The sequence below is a fragment of the Pituophis catenifer genome, unplaced genomic scaffold, assembly GCF_029215685.1.
Source record: "Pituophis catenifer annectens isolate HBS135680 unplaced genomic scaffold, rPitCat1.0.hap2 SCAF_1, whole genome shotgun sequence".
Classification (NCBI taxonomy): domain Eukaryota; kingdom Metazoa; phylum Chordata; class Lepidosauria; order Squamata; family Colubridae; genus Pituophis; species Pituophis catenifer.
Window position 1 is genome coordinate 354,331,120 of NW_027256881.1, and position 17,569 is coordinate 354,348,688.

The window sequence follows — 17,569 nt, forward strand, 5'->3', positions numbered from 1 at the left end:
ATTGCCTCATTAAATTTAAGTCACGCCCTCCAATTTATCCACACAGAATAAAATCTTTTTCCTCTCTGGAATGTCTATTAAATAAATATAAAGTTCTCTTTTTCTCAAAGAATTCTCCACCTTTTTAGTATCCATGAAGAAAAGGTCCCAAATTTATCCTCTTTAAGAGTTGCAAATTCACTTGGAAATCTTGTTTCAATTGCGCTGGGAGGTTTATATTTAAACAGTCATCATCATAAAGGTTGGGGCCAGATTTATATACCAAAATTGCAGCTAATTCCTTTGCATTGTCAGATACTTGTGAAATTGCCTCAGTGATTTGATAACTTTCTACACAAAATTGAATCTCTGAATTATTCATCTTTCTTCCAATTATTGGAGTAGTTTTCATAACATCTTTGGAAGTTAATTGATCTATGAACTGAATAGATTTACTTGGATATCTCTCCAGAAGCTCTTTTGCAAAACAAAGACATCCCTCAGTCTCCATCTTCTTGGCTCCCTCTTATGAAGAAACAGTAGATTTTTTAAATCAATCAATGAATGCTTCCTGGCCAATGAGAATTCATAAAAATCAGAAAGTTTCAACCACCCACAACAAAACAATCCAAAGCTATAGATTCCTTAAAAGTAATAAAAGAGAGCCACAACTTTCTGTCCTTATATTTCACCATCAAAGGCACTCCACACTTCCTTATTTTAGCTTGCCTCCAGCAACCCTCTTCCTTGTCGTTTAACGATAAAGGAATCTCAAAAATGTCGCAGATCTTCAAAAACAGTAACAGGCTGTGACTAAAAAAAGTCTCTTTTAGCTAATAATAATCCCATAAGGTGATTAAAAAACAAAAGGACTGACTTATTGTCCGTTTGAAAAATGGATTCCAAAATGGCTGCTTTTTCAACAGCGAAGTGATGGCAGCCCCACCTCCAGCTGAATGGCTCCCCAGCTCACTCCAAAGCACAGCTCTGCAGACCACTGCCATTCGGAGGAACTCCTGAGGTGATTCTGGGACCCTCCCTAACCCAGGAAAGTCATAAAAAGTTCCTTGTTGGGTTGAAGAAGCTTCTGTCCAGAGGAAGCTCCCCCTAGAGTGGTTAGTCAGCCATGTTCACCAGAGGTCCAGCAATATAAAAGTTTTAAATGAATAAAATAATGACCCATAGGGTCAGGGCTAATCTCATCTAAGGGGGGCATAATTGGGTTGCCCTACCCAAGGCAGACCCAGTGCGAAATCAGGGGGTCCTCCCAGAATCACAGCAGCCGTGGCTAAGAGGGCCTTTGCTCAACTTGATAGAGTTAACCAGTTTTGTCCCTTCCTGGATGAGGCTCTGCACTCAATCACTCATGCGGTGGTCATCTTCTGTTTGGAATATTCCACATGGGGCTACCCTTAGAGAGTATCTGGAAGCTTCAGCTGGTACCGAATGCAGCTGTCTGGCAATTTTGGGCAGCGGATGAATGGCACATGTGACACCTCTGCGGCACAAGCTTCACTGAGTGCCAATCTGCTTCAGGGTCCAATTCAAAGTGTCGGTTATGAACTTTAAAGTCCTACATGGCATTGGTCCAGGTTACCTATGGAACCATCTTCATCCCATGACATTAACATCTCCCAATCCATGTCAGCAGAAAAAGTACGTTTTTAATGTTTGATTTGTATACCACCCAGAGTCCCTCTGTGAGTGAGAAGGGCTCTTTAGCATTTCATCAATCAAATAAAGGTTCCAAAGTGTCCTGTCTCCTGGGCTTCAACAGATGGAAGTTCTTTTGCAGATGGGACCAGTCATTTCCCCTCCTCCTGACCTGATGGGGCAGGTAGATGAAACCAGAGAGAGGAGGTCCCTCCAAAGAACCTGGTCCCATCCATGTAGGACCTTAAAGGTCAAAACTGTATCTTTAATTCCATCTGGACACAACCCAGCAGTTTATGCACTTCATAAGGCAGAAGTATGATGTGCTGTTCTGGGAGCAAACATAGCTTCCCACAGTGCTGCATTTTGCACAAATTCAAACATCTAAATATTGTTCAAGGTCAGTCCCATGTAGAATATGCCTTACAACAGTCCATTCAGAAGGTGACCAGGGGATTAATAGCTGTGAACAGACCGTCATGAACCAGGAACGGGTGCAACTGGCACACAAAACACACCTCTGCAAAGGCTGTGCTAGCTACTACTGCCAACTACTCTTTGTGTCAACTTGCAAAGCTTTCAAGTTGCCATGAGCAGGAAGGAGGGAGAACTGATGGAGCTGATTGATTTCCCTAATTGAAGCTACATTCCATAGATGCTTTCTTACCGCAATCAGTAGGAGGGTGTTGGGTTTCACAGCTAGCCAAAGTGGTTAATTGGAGAATGTGATTTATGACATGGCCAGGGAGGAGGGGAGAGACAGAGTCATAGGGGAATGTAAATCTATGTGGGATTAGTTCTAACTGAATCCGAATATTGCCAAAATGGTGCTCCTAATAAATGATTGTATTTCTTTTGAAGTTTGGCTCATGGCTCATGAATTAATTAGGGCATCTTTCTGAAACTTCACACTTTGGGCAGGAGTCAGGAGTTATGAAGGACCTCGGATTATGCACTGGGCCTGTTTGGGGCAAAGGTGGTAAAATCTCATATCCAGAAGAGCCTAAAACCCAAATCCACTTAATTTTTCCAGGATTGTGTTGAAGCCAGATTCTCCCCTCGAGAACCCCAAAGCCACTAAATCCTCAGTCAGGATATCAATAGCGCTGCTTGGGTCACCAGGGCCAGAGATGTAGAGTAGAGCATCTTCAGCACACTGATAATACCTCACCCCACATAGCTGGATGACCTCACCCAGTATCTTCATGTATATTTTAAAGAGGAGAGGAGAAAGCACCAAACACTACGGCACCCACATAGTCAGTTGTGGGACCTGTCACTCTCGATCAACACAGACTGATATCTGTCCTGTAGAAGTGAAAAGAACTTGCAAAATGCAGTCTTGCCCACTCCCTAACAAGGACCTGATATAGGAGCTGATGTTGAAGGCCACCAAGAGGTCAAGAAGAGCAAGGATGGATGTGCTACCACCATCCCATTGCTATCAAACTTATCTGAAAGTTCAACCAATGCCTTTTCTGTCCCATAACCCAGGTCTGAATCCTGACTGAAAGAGGCCTAAATAATCCACCCAGGATATGGTGAAGGCCATTGCTCTGTCCCTCTCGTGGGTGTTCAGATTCACCAAAGTTCAAGATCCTTGTGTTTCACAAAATGAAGCTTTACAAAGACCTTCCTGGCTACAGATATGATCTGTTCTTTGAGCAGGAGATGAGTGTCCACCCCAAGATTGCACAAGAGTCCCAAACATGGCAGAGCAATGCCATGCAGGACCCAATGCTGGAGGGGGGGGGTTCCAATCATCCACAGTTGCTTGATTTGGGTAGCACTAAAACTGAGACTCTTCCTTCCCATCCAACAGCTGTCAAGAACCAGGGCAAAACCTTGATGACATTGCTTGGTCCTTCACTGCTTGAGGAATTGAATATCTCCATCATATGGATGATACCTGACCTTGAACTGAGAAGACCTCACTGAAACAACTTGAAGGTAAGGGGTTGAGCTGAATGTCTCCCCTCCAACCAACACTGGCTGGAACCAGCTTCAGAGAAAGGGGAGAGTCACATAACACCATGGACCCATTCTTACTACCCCAGCTGGTCTAGACATGGACTATGAATGGTGGTAACCTTTCCACCCCAGCTGAGGATTCGGATGACCTACGTCATAAGACAAATACAGCAGACAAACATTTATGGCTCCAACAAGTTCTTAGACAAACTGCTGTAGAGTATAAATTAGCCTGACAACTTGCCTATGTTAAAGATCTATGGGAGAAGAATTGCCCCATTCCATTTGAGTATCAATAAATCAGTTATTCCAATCTGCATTGGTATTATTGCTCACAGTTATTAGTGTACAACTGATTGCCATGTGCCACCCTGTCCCATTAGCACTCATCCTATCTGAACAAGCTATGGCAAAGGTCAAACTCCATCTTGTTTCCATGAGCTGCTTCATGTAGTCAAACACCCAACTTTCTCTTGACTCTCAAGTCCATCTGCCCTGTGGAATAGCAACAAGAGACATAAACATGTTTCTCCTTTTCTGGTGCACAAACAAAGTCTAGTGCCAAGTGGGTAGGACAATTGCTTTTCCTTGCAATTACCAGAAGAACAGTAATTTTTAATGTATCCCCTATGAATTTCCACCTACGAAAACCTTCCAAGATAAAACCTGAATATTCCTCTTCTTCTTGCAAATATTCTATGACTCTTCCTAGTTGAGGGAGGGAGACCTTTTTGTATCTTGCAAAGATACAACTTCTAGCTCTGGTGAGACTCAGCTGAATCGGTTTTCTCTTTGGCTGCAGCCCAAACACAGGTAAGGGGAAAAACGTTTCATATAAATTTTCATTGTGGCCATCCAGGTGGAATGAGCAGACTATGGGCTAAGACTCTGCTGAGATTTCAAGTGATACCTGTAAATCAGCTTCTGCACAAACCTTGATTTTTATTTTTTACGCAGGAGGGAAGGTGACAAGAATGACTGGGTTGCCTCCCCTGCTGCTGCTGCTCTTCTGGCTCCTTCCTCCAACGTCTCCAACATCTGCTAGGAGGATGCAAACCAGATGTCTTCTGCCAAAACGTTTCAGTATTCAGAAATACTATTACAGGCCTGGTGATCTCATTATTGGTGGGAATTTGCCCCTTGGCACCTATTATGGCGGTGCCATCCACCACTTTAAAAGAGATCCATTAGACTTTTCTTTCGGACTTCTGTAAGTTTAATCTTGTAGAGAAAGATTTACATGATTGTCAGCTTTGTTTGCTCAAAAATATTCTTTGTAATGATGTTTCAGTGTCCTAGTGTAGTTCCACTCTCTCTGTTTTTCTCAATAAAGAGCCAAGCTCCTAGAACAGGCTACATTCCCAATCTTTCCAGAATTCTTTTTTTTTTTATTGCAAAAGTTTTACAATTACATTTTCACCCCACTTTCCCCCCAATCCACCCCTCCCTCCCCACCCTAACCCCCCCAAACCCCCCTAACCCTCCCCCTCTGACTTCCACAGAATATAATCCCATCAAGATCCCCCTTTTTTTTTTATAAAAACCTGAACCCCTCAAGCCCCCCATAATTTTTTTCTCTCTTCACAATTCATACATTTCTATTTCTATATAACTTTCAATGAAAAACAATTTGATACTTCCTAACTTGGTATTTTTTTGCACATAATCTATCCATTTTTTCCATTCCCATTCATAAGTCTCTTGTGAGCGATCTCCGCAAAACTGGCCATCTTGAAAGTCCATTCTTCAATAGTGGGTAAGGCTTCATTTTTCCAATATTTACCTATCAATAATCTCGCTGCTGTTATCATGTACAATATCAACTTAGTTTCATCCAATGTAAAACCCTTAACTATACCCAATAAAAACAGTTGTGGAGAAAATTGAATTTTTTTCTTCAAAACATTCTGCATAACCCACCATATTTTTATCCAAAAAGCCTTGACTTTCTTGCAATTCCACCAAACATGATAATATGTAGCATCTAGACTATCACATCTCCAACATTTTGGCTGAACATTAGGATACATACAGGATAATTTCTTGGGATCTAAATGCCATCTGTAAAACATTTTATAAAAATTTTCCCTCAAATTCTGCGATTGCGTAAATTTAACATTCTGAACCCATATTTTCTCCCATGTTTCCAACATTACTGGTTCTGCAAAATTCTGTGCCCATTTAATCATACAATCTTTAACCAATTCGGTTTCTGAATCCCTTTCTAACAAAACATTATATAACCTTTTAATATGCATTGGACCTTTCTCTTTTATATGTCTAACCAATTCTTCCTCATGCAACATAATACCAGTTTTTTGGTCCTCTTTCCATCTCTGTTGAAGTTGATTATATTGTAACCAGGTTAAATTAATCCCTTCGTCCAACAGTGTCTCTAATGTCTTTAGTTGCCATCTGCCCGCATCTGTAAAAAGAACTTCTTTATATAAAAACCCCCCGAGTGACATTATATTTGTATTCCACATGATATGACCAAGATCCAACCATAACGGTATTTTGTAATCCCATTTAAATCGGTGCTTCTTCCAAACTCTCATCAACGAATCTCTAAGTATATGGCTTTTGAACACTTTATCCACTTTGTTTTCATAAAATAAGTAAGCATGCCAACCAAGATCCAGGTCAAAGCTTTCTATGTTCAATATTCCAGTCTTTTTCCTTCCAAACCAATTGCTTGCTTGAGTCAAAGCTGCTGCTTCATAATATATCTGTAGGTTTGGAAGTTTAAGGCCTCCCCTCTCTGGAGCATCTTGCATAATTTTAAGTTTCACTCTCGGTTTTTTCTCATTCCAAACAAACTTATTCACTCCACTTTGCCATTCTTTCAGTTGTTTATCACTTTTGAGCACCGGAATCATTTGAAACAAAAAAAGAAATCTTGGCAAAATGTTCATCTTAACTGCTGCTATTCTTCCAAGTAACGAGAGCTGCAGCTTTTTCCAAGTCTCCATATCTTTTCGTACATCTCGCCATAACACCTCATAATTGTTTTGAAATAATTTCATATTTGATTCTGCCACCTGAATTCCTAGATATTTAACCTTTGGTACAATCTCAAAACCTGCCATCCTTTCAAGTTCATGTTTTCGATCTTGTGTCATATTTTTAACTATCATCTTAGTTTTTTTCTGGTTCAGTCTAAATCCTGATACTGTACCATAATCTTTTATAATGTCTTTCATCTGGATTATTGATTCCATCGGCTGTGAAAGGGTAACAACCAGGTCATCTGCAAATGCCCTTAGTCTGTAATCCTCTTGCCTTATCACTACACCTTTCAAGCTGTTCGAATCCCGTATTGTATTCAACAAGACTTCTAGTGTTAAAATAAATAACAAAGGGGATAACGGACAACCTTGTCTTGTTCCTTTCTCTATATTAAAATCTGTTGTTAAATTTCCATTAATAATAATCTGTGCCTTTTGCTCTTGGTAGATTGCTGATACCGCTTGTATAAATTGATCCCCAAAGTCCATCTTTTTCAAAGTCTTTAATAGAAAATTCCAATCCACTCTATCAAAGGCCTTCTCCGCATCCAAAAAAACCAGCACTGCAGGGATCTGTTTATTCTTCTCAAGATATTCCAATAAATCTATAACTTGCCTTACATTGTCCTTCATATATCTACCCTCTATAAATCCCGCTTGATCATCATGAATCACCTTTTGAATTACTGGCATCAACCTGTTGGCTAGTACTTTTGCATAAATTTTATAATCATTATTCAGAAGAGATATTGGTCTATAATTCTCCGTTTTTTTAGGACCTGCTTGCTCTTTTGGTATCAAAGAAATATAAGCTGTTTTCCATGATGGGGGTATTTTACCCCCTTGTTGTATATTACAAAATAAGTCTCTAAGTTGTTCCACCATTTCTGCTTGCAAAGTTTTATAATACACTGCAGTCAAACCGTCTGTTCCCGGAGCTTTGGCAGTTTTCAGTTGTTTAATTGCTGCAATTATTTCCTCCACTGTTATAGGGTGATTCATTCTTTCCTTTTGTTGATTAGTAACTTTTGTAACTCTTTTATTTTCTAAATATTTTTCTATCAGTCCATTCTGTATATCATCTTTAGCATATAGTTTAGTATAATAATCTACAAAAGCTTCTTTAATTAATTTTTGTTGATAAATTTCTTTCCCTCCAGTATCAATACAGTCGATAGTCCGCATACTCTGTTTCTTCCTTAATGTATAAGCCAGCCATCTGCCCAGTTTGTTGGCATTACAGAATGTATTATGCTTTGCGTATTGTAAGTTTGTTGCAACTTGATCCGCCATAAGCTTTTGGAATTGATCTTTCAAAAGTTTTATAGCTCCACGTATTCTTTCATCTGCTGGATTTTTGATTCCTAGATATTCCTCTTTTTTCTTTATTTCTGCTTCAATTTCTAATCTTTTCTTTTGTCTATTCAGTTTATGTTTAGAATTCATATGAATGAGTACCCCTCTCATATATGCTTTACTTGCATCCCAGACAATTTCAATAGGGGTACCCTTGTTCAAGTTAATTTCAAAAAATTCTTTCATCTGCTTCTTAAGTTCTATTATATTTTTTTCATATCTAAATAAATTTTCATTTAATCTCCATGATCTTCTCTCAATATTTCCAATCTCAATTTCTATCCATACTGAGCTGTGATCAGATAAGATTCTTGGAAAGATTTTAGTTCTTCTTGTTTTAACAAGTAAATCATTTGATAATAAAATAAAATCAATCCTTGAAAAGGATCTGTGTCTATCAGAAAAAAAAGTATAGTCCAAATCTTTTGAATTATGTATTCTCCAAACATCTTTTAATTCCAAATCTTCTTTCATGTCAAAAAAAGTTTGTGGTAGTCTAATCCTAGACTTCGCCAGACTTTTTTTATCTAGTTTAGAGTCAATTATTCCATTCCAGTCTCCCATAATCAAAATAGATCTATAATCCCACTGCAATATTTTAGTATGCAAAATTTTATAAAAGTGATCCTGTTGTTGGTTAGGAGCATAAATTCCAATCACAAGAATTTGACCATGTACAGTATGCAGTTCAATTGCTACAAACCTACCACCTTCATCCACTTCTATAATTTTAGCTGATAATCTTTTGTTTATATAAATAACCACACCATTCTTTTTTTCCAAATTTGAAGCTATAAAGTGTGATCCTAATTTAGAGTTTATCAAGTATTTTTGATCTTGCGTTCTAATATGTGTTTCTTGTAGACAAATTATATCATTATTAAATTGTTGCAAATATGTAAATATTTTCTTTCTTTTCTGTGGTGAGTTCAGTCCATTCACATTCCATGACAAAAACTTAACCATCATGCATACTTTTTTGAAGCGACGAGCAGAATTGCCGGATGTCTTCCGAGGCCACCGACTTTGCTCTCCCCATGGCTTCACTGTGTTCTGTAGTACTCTTAGCTCCTTTTTTATATTGTTGTGCCTTAGCTCTTTCTTGCAATTGTTTTTCTTTGAGTTGTTTTGAAACCGCACGAGTTATTCGCTGGTCTTTAGCTTCAGCCATACGAGCTAGATCCAAAGCCACATCTCTTGTAGTCAAAATTGGAGAGGATTCTAACAGGGGCTCCTCCAGAAAACCTCCTGTAGCACCCTGCGCTTCTATTGGATCTAATTCAGCCTGCTTAAGCTGCGCTTCCAACTCTTGCTGGGGTTGCTTCTCCTTATCACTCTCCTTTATCTCCAATACAGTAGATGAACGTGGAGATGGTGATCTCTCCTTAAAAACAGTATGGTAAAAATGTTCCGCCTTTTCAACAGTATTCAATCGATATCTTTCCCCATGATACTTCAAAATTATACCCATTGGGGCATCCCACCGAAATGGTATCTCTAATTTATTTAATTCCTTTACTAAAAAACCAAAGTCTTTTCTATCTTTCAGCATCTTTGGAGGTAATTCTTTATAAATTCCAACTTGAGTTCCCTCCACTTGCACAGAGGAAAGAAAAGATTTTTGCAAAATATCATTTCTCATTCTTCTGTCTGTAAAATATATCACCACATCTCTTGGTAATTGTCTTTGTCTGGCCACCCACGAATTCACTCTGTAAATTTTATCTATTTTGTAAAAAATCTCATCAGAATTAATTTTTGACAACACAGCCAAGGCATCAGAACAAACCTGTCTCAAGTCTTGCCGGTCACTCTCCTTGATACCTCTAATTCTTATAGCAAATTCCATGGACCGGAATTGCATCATCGTAATCTCGTCTTCAACTCTCTGCATTTTATTATCCACATCAGCAATTTTAAAATCAGTATCCTTTATTTTGACATTGACTTCTGATTTAAAATCTTCCAATTTAGAGTCCACTTTAATAATAATTTCTGACAAGCCAGAAACCACATTTGATAATTTATCAGTCACCTTATCATAATTCTCTTTCACCAAATTTTTCACTTCACTAATTTCCTGCTTAATTTCTTGTTGAGATTTTTGAAATTTATCATCCATTTCCTGTTGAGATTTTTGAAATTTATCATCCATTTCCTGTTGAGATTTTTGAAAATTATCATCCAAAGCCTGAGTAATAAATTTTTTTAAATTTTCAAACTGCTCTTCAGGCTTATGTGTGGGGGATCCCCCCCCCCCTGCTGCCTTGCTTTCCAGAATTCTTCATCAGGGAGATGATAAACCACCTACAGAGGGATGAGGGACAACTTATTAGGAACCTTACTGCCCTAGTTAAGCAGATGACTTGCAAGATTGTTAATTTGGAAAGTCAAGAGGGAACATTCAACAGTGGTCACCAGACTGAAGAAGAGAGAACAAGAGAGAATAAAATTGATTAGGGTTCTAGAGGAGAAATTAAGTAGGATTAAAGACACTGGAGAAAAGTGAAGAAGGGAGGGAGGATAGAAGGGTATAAAATGGTGTGTGATAGGGACACAAACCTACTTCTCCTTTCTCATAAATCTACCAAGGTTGATAAAAAACGTTTTTAAAAACCTATTAATATTTGGGACATCCTGCTCCAAAGAAAACCCCACCACGATCAAAGACAAAGCAAACTCCACCAGCACACACAAACTTTCACTAAATACCTCACAATGTTTCTCTCGCTATAGACCCACACCTGACAACTTCCACCAGTTCCAGGCCTTGGTTTTTGCAGTGAGAGAGATCAACAAGGATCCGATTCTCCTCCCCAACATCTCCCTGGGCTTCCACATGTATGACAATAGCCAGTGGGAATGGTGTATTTCTTCAATCAGTCTCATGCTGCTCTCCACACGTGACCGAATGATTCCAGGTTATAAATGTGACAAGCAGGACCCTCTGCTCTCTGTCATTGGAGGTGACAATGCACAATCCTCAAGGCTGATGGCCTCCATCTTCAGCATCTACAAGGTCCCACAGGTAAGGGGGCTCCTTGAGATACAGTGATGGGATAGACAAACAACAGATAAACTCACAGAAGTGCAAGATGACCCCAAAGGTGTTGGGGGGGGTTCATTTAAATATTTTATGTTTAAAGATAGCAATAGAAATAGCACTTAGAGTTATGTACTGCTTTACAGTGCTTTACAGCCTCTCTAAGCGGTTTACAGAGTCAGCCTCTTGACCCCAACAATCTCGGTCCTCATTTTACCAACCTCGGAAGGAGAGAAGGCTGAGTCAACCTTCAGCCTGGTGAGATTCGAACTGCCAAATTGCAGGCAGCCGGCAGTCAGCAGAAGTAGCCTGCAGTACTGCACTCTAACCACTGCATCACCACAGCTCAGTGATATGTTTCATATGATATAAATCATTGGTTGATGATTTCTTCCCTTGGATTCTGACATATCACAATTCTGCAAATATGTTAATTGGTGGTTCTTCCTAAGAGGGGAAGAAACTTATCTCTCAAAATGATTCAACTTGACTGATGGGATCACTAAACCACACAATGGGAACCATCAAATTTTGCTTTATCTTTTAAAGAAGATTCTCACTTTCTCCAGCTCAGTGTTGGCTTTGAGGTCACTCAGGGAGACAGAAGAGTTTATCCTTCCTTCTTCCGGATTAATCCCAAGGAATCTGCTCAGTTTGTGGCTTTAGTCCAGCTACTCCTGTATTTCCAGTGGAACTGGGTTGGCCTTCTGGCCACTGGAAGTGACAGTGGGACACATTTCATCTCAACTCTGAGGCCAATGCTGAAGGAGAAGGAGATCTGCGTGGCCTTAACCGAAATGGTGAAAGATGATTCTGTACATAATATGGTCCAGTTGCTTTTACATTCCAAAATTTGGCTTAAAGCTGACATCATTGTTTTCTTTGGAGAGACAGGAACTGTTGCAGCTCTTCAGACTAGTCTTTATATTTATGTAGATTCTGAAACTGGATCACTTCAGAATGTTTGGATCCTAACTTCCTCTTGGAAACTTACAGTAATGTATCGTACAGATATCTGGGAAGCTCTAACGCCCTTGCATGGGGCTTTGCATTTGAGGGACCACAGTGTTGATATCTCAGAATTCAGCCACTTCCTCCAGTCTTTGGACCCTTTGAACCCACAAGGCGATATGTTTCTCCTGTCCTGGTGGGAACAGGTATTTGGGTGCCGGTTCCGAAAACCAGGAAAATTTCATCCAACAGGGATGAAAAACTGTACAGGGAAGGAAAATTTACAAGATTTACCATCTTCCATGTTTGAAAGAAGAATGACTGGTGAAGGTTTCAACATCTACAATGCAGTTCATGCTCTGGCACATGCTTTACATGCAATGAATGGATCTGGAGGACGACCAGCCATGATGAGGCTTGGAAGGAGGATCTCAAATGTCCAGTCATGGCAGGTAATCTCTGTGGCTTTTTCTTCAGTCCACAGATCCTTAGAAATGTATTTTCCCATATGTATTTCTTGAATTACTCATGAAATATCAGTGAATACCAGAACAGATTAAAACAGCAATTATTATAAACAGTGACATGAATTAACTGTAGTGTTTAATTGAAAAAGGAAGGGGGGAACAGAAATAAACCAAATCAGTTTTCCATAAGGTCCATACAGGAAACATCTTGATAGACAGTCCTGAAAGGTCTTCAACGGTTGCCTGAATTTCAGGAGGTGACCATTTCATAGAGGAGGTGTCAGCCCAAGAATAAGATGACAATCTGGGTGTCTTTCAATTGGGCAGTTGATGTCCTTGTGGGAACATTTCCAGAACAACCACAGTTTCTCTCTGTATGTAGCCTGAATCCAAGTTGTTCCTGGTCTAAAATTCATCAGGAGTTTCTGCATCAAAGGAGAAACGTTGGACCTCTCTGGACAGTGAAGGGACAACCCTGGGCAGGCACTTCCTTCTGTATGGCCCCACTTAGCCACAGCTGGTTCCTGCCTTCTTCTCTCTTTGTCTATCAGCTAAAGAAAGTCAGTGGAATTGTACAACATTTTGAAAGAAATAGTGTAACTATTTCAATGATGCATTTGTCATTTACAAGACAAATTTACAAGTAAAGATTTCTAAATGTATGTAGCCACATAAAGTATGAGAAAATGAAACATTGATATTTTGAATGAGGCATTAAAATCTTTATATGTAGGTATTATTTGTTAAAACTAGAGTTGAAGAAGCCATGATACAAATGCCCAGGCACAAAGGCAAAATTTTGTTGTGCTGGGGAAGTAGCGCTTGGTGTTATCCCTGATTGCTCAAATCTCCTCCAGTGGTGCTGTAGAACTTCTCAGACATAAACTGGTCTCCTACAATGAGGACCGTGATAGAAAGGTAGGAGCCACGATGTCTCATTTCTGGCTTTCATCCAATTGCTTCAATTTCTGAATGTCTCCTTTCTTTCAGCTTCTTCCCTATTTGAGGAACGTCAAGTTCAACAACAGTGCTGGAGATGAAATCTCCTTCTCAGAAAATAGACTGAGATCTGTTCGTTACGATCTTCTCAACTGGGTTTTCCTCCTCAATGAATCAATTGTCCTTGTGGAAGTCGGGCAAATCGATCCCGGGGCTCCCCCAGGTCAGGATTTCACCATTAACTCTGATGCAATCATCTGGCCCACAGAGGTGAGTTGAAAGGCACTGATGTAAATTCAGGGAAAGATTAATTCAGAATTGGAAAAAAGGTCTGTTGAATCATAAAATATGGCAGCTATTTGGTGAAAAAGCTGATTTGCATTTAAGACATTTCAGGTCTGATTTGTGGCAGGTCCAGAAAGGATTTGGATTTGGAAGAACTTCTTGAAGGCCAAGATGCCATTAGGGTAGTACAGGGGTTTAAGGCACCCTGTTATTAAAACTGGTTATTAAGACCAGCTGCCTGCAATTACTGCAGGATTCGAATCTCGCCAAGGCTCAAGGTTGACTCAGCCTTCCATCCTTTCTAAGGTAGGTGAAATGAGGACCCAGTTTGTGGGGGCAATAAGCTGACTTTGTATAAATATACAAAAGGATGAAGGCTATTGCTTAGCGCATTGTAAGCCGCCCTGAGTCTCCGGAGAAGGGCGGCATATAAATCAAATTAAAAAAAAAAAAAAAGGGTGGGCAACAGTGATTTCTATGGACTATTCCCACTGTGGAATCAAACGCAGGACCCCAAAACCAAGAATCAAATCTCACTGCAGGATTTAGTTCACACTGGTGTCAAGAATGGAAAGGACTCTTACAGACACAAGGATTCAGTCATATATTTCAGGAAAGGGGAAGAAAGTGATACAGTCAAACAAACCCAGATTGTCACCTTGCTCTGGACTGATTCCTCCTCCTTGAAATGGTCACCTCCCGAAACTCAGGCAACCACTGAAGATCTTTAGGGACCTTCTATAAAGATGTTTCCTCTATGGATCTTAAGGATGGCTGCTTTATTTAAATAGATTTATTTCTATTTTCCCCGTCTGCCCCTTTTTCAATCAAACACTACACTTAATTTATACCATATGTATACATAGGTCATTGATGACATAAAATCATAGATATTCATAATTAGCAAACTTCAAGATACCTCTCCCTGTTTCTACTGTTACTAACCTCAAGAAAGAATAGTTGCCTTAATAAAAAGAAGCACATCTGTTATGTTGCCATAGAAATTTTAATAAAAGCATACTGAGAACCAAGTACTTCAATGTTGCCTCAATTAGAACCCTTTTCTCCTGTTTCTATTTTGCTCACCTCCTCCCACTCTTCCAAGAACTCCTTCCCTCCTAACCTCTTCAGTTGAATCCTCATCATTTACTGTTTCATCAGAGCTGTAGCTCAATGTCACCAGCCCTCCTTTGAATGCCAAGGTCCCAGCTCCCATTTCCAGCATCCATTGAAGGGACAGGAATGCTGCTTGCCTGATTCACCAAGGAGGTGTTTTTGGTTTCTGTGAAGCCCAGGGGAACCATTTCTTTTGAAGACTTTCTTTCAATTGAAATAGGAATGTGGAGAAGAATAAATGAAGCATTGGAAGCCATATTAGGCCGGAAGCTTCCATGCTGCCACCTTCTTCTCATGTGTGGGAAAGTAGGAGGGGGGATTTAGTAGAGGGATTGTCTGTAGACATAATAGCATTCTTTCTGTCAATCAAGGTCAGGGTGATCGTGCATCTGGAGAAGGAGTGGTAGGAGTGCTGTCTCGAAATGGGATGGATGTTGATTGGAGCATGTGATCAACTGAGGAGTGAAGGGATGGTTTTGGGGGATTTGATTTACTAAGGGAAAACCCGGACTTCTCTTTGAGTTTTCCCAGGTGTGCCAGTTTGCCTATTCTAGTAAACAGAACTTTGGAAAAATGCTTGCTTCAGAGTTGTAACCTGGAGTTGGGATTTTTCTGGAACTCTGACATTAACCCGAGTCTTTACTTATGCCATCTCAAGCATTTCTCTTTTCCCTTTTAGAAGGTGCCCTTTGCCAGGTGTGGCATGAAGAGGTGCCAGGCAGGAGAGAGGAGAAGAGTTCCAGAGGGCGAGCAGGTCTGCTGCTACCAGTGTGTCCCATGTCCAGAAGGGACCATCTCTAATCAGACAGGTAGAGCAAATGTCGAAAGCAGATCTTCCAGGATCAGTTGATAGACATGTCAGAGGAAGAGGAGATACAGCTATCCATGTCTGCTAACATTCAGCTGCAACAACAATAAAAAATATAAACCAATATATTTTAAGTATATAGTGGAGAACCTGAGCCAGAGAATTCTCAGTGCTGGGGTGCTTCTGAATCAAACTTTCCTTTTTCCCCTCTTGTAGTCAATTTCTCCATAAACCATTTTGGATCAGGAAAAAAGACCTTTCTCTCTCCCAAAGTTAAGTAGATATTTTCACGACCTTTCCTTGCAGTTGCAGTTAAGATCTCTTCAGCACAAACACAAAAAATAATGCAGGAACACTCAAAAGAGTAGGATTTCTAGCTACAGATCTCTCAGTCTTTTTGTGATTCCAGTAAAAAGCAGGGAAGAAATGGCAACCTCTCTCCCACTTGAAGCCACAATAGTCATGGAAGAATCCAGTGACTGGAGACAGCCTTTTCTTTAAGAGCAAACAAGCCAGAATAGCTGGAGCTGAACATCTCCTTGTCTGGGACCAACTTAGCCAAACCATCATCAATAATACACAAAGAATGAACTTGTTTCCTCCACCATGAAATTCACAAAGAGTCATTCCATCACTTCCTTTGTGGACTGGCCATAGCAGAAAGGGGAACTCATGCCACAGCAGAGGGGTGGAGGAATAATGAAGGGGAAATAAGGCTTATGGCAGATGTCCCTGGACTCCTCAGGCAAAGATTTGATTTCTTGATTTCAGACGCAGCCCTCTGTGACCCCTGCCCAGAAGACCAATATCCCAATAAGGACAAGGACCACTGCATTGCCAAGAAGATCCACTTCCTCTCCTATCAAGACCCCCTGGGATATGCTTTATCCTCTTTAGCTCTTTTCTTTTCTCTGCTCACAACTGCTATCCTGGTGATTTTCCATAAGCATCATGACACACCGATTGTCAAGGCCAACAACCGAGATCTCACCTACATCCTCCTGGTCTCCCTCCTGCTCTGCTTCCTCTGCTCCTTCCTCTTCATTGGTCGACCCAGGAAATTCACTTGTCTCTTCCGACAAGCTGCCTTTGCCATTCTCTTTTCCCTCGCTGTTTCCTCTGTCTTGGCAAAAACTGTCATGGTGGTTCTGGCCTTCATGGCCACAAAACCAGGGAACAAGACAAGGAAACTCTTAGGAAAACCACTGACGAACTCCATTGTCATAGCCTGTCCCCTGGTCCAAGCAGTTCTTTGTGCCACCTGGCTGGCAACCTCTCCCCCATTTCCAAACTTGGACTTCCACTCACTAGTAGGAGAGGCCATCTTGGAATGTAATGAAGGCTCAGCTTTGATGTTTTATACTGTCCTCGCCTACTTGGGTTTCCTGGCCCTTGTGAGTTTTACGGTGGCCTTTTTGGCTAGGAAATTGCCCGACAGCTTTAACGAAGCCAAGTTCATTACTTTTAGCATGCTGGTCTTTTGCAGTGTTTGGATCTCATTCCTCCCCACCTACCTGAGCACCAAAGGGAAGTCCATGGTGGCCGTGGAGATCTTCTCCATCTTGGCCTCTGGGGCTGGTCTCTTGGCTTGCATCTTTTTCCCCAAGTGCTTCATTATCCTATTCAGGCCTGATCTGAATCAGAAAAAAAGTATAATGGGGCACAAGAATCTCTGATTTATATCTTAAGTAGTAACATATATTTTGTCTTTGGCCCCTGTTTTAATTTGATATGTTTCTTAACAATGATGAAATAAGAGAGTGGCTTGTCCTTCATATAGTTGGAAATCATGGAAATATTTGGTGGTGCAGTGTTAGAATACAGTGTTATAAGCTAATTCTGCTGATTGCCAGGGTTTGATACTCACTGGCTCAAGGCAATAGGCTGACTCTGTAAACTGTTTAGAAAGGCCTGCAAAGCACTGTGAAGTGGTATATAAGTCTAAGTGTTATTCCTATTGCTATTTTATAATCATCTCTGTCCAAAGACATAT

The 17,569-nt window shown here is 40.3% G+C and overlaps 1 protein-coding gene across 1 annotated transcript; it reads left to right on the forward strand.

Annotated features, from left to right (window-relative positions):
- The first annotated feature begins 935 nt into the window (after positions 1–935).
- Positions 936–17,252, forward strand: LOC139313835 (vomeronasal type-2 receptor 26-like). The gene is made up of 6 exons (XM_070939311.1): positions 936–1,000; positions 10,704–10,995; positions 11,580–12,167; positions 13,419–13,637; positions 15,514–15,577; positions 16,348–17,252. Exons 1-6 carry the CDS (start codon positions 936–938, stop codon positions 17,250–17,252), a joined length of 2,133 nt encoding a protein of 710 aa, XP_070795412.1.
- Positions 17,253–17,569: the final 317 nt, after the last annotated feature.

Excerpts from the sequence above, each read along its gene's own strand:
- LOC139313835 (XM_070939311.1), top strand. The coding sequence starts at position 936 with ATGGCTCCCCAGCTCACTCCAAAGCACAGCTCTGCAGACCACTGCCAT. Across the intron at positions 12,168-13,418 it reads TCCTGTCCTGGTGGGAACAG|CTTCTTCCCTATTTGAGGAA; the intron begins GTATTTGGGTGC and ends CCTTTCTTTCAG. Across the intron at positions 13,638-15,513 it reads CAATCATCTGGCCCACAGAG|GGCGAGCAGGTCTGCTGCTA; the intron begins GTGAGTTGAAAG and ends AGAGTTCCAGAG.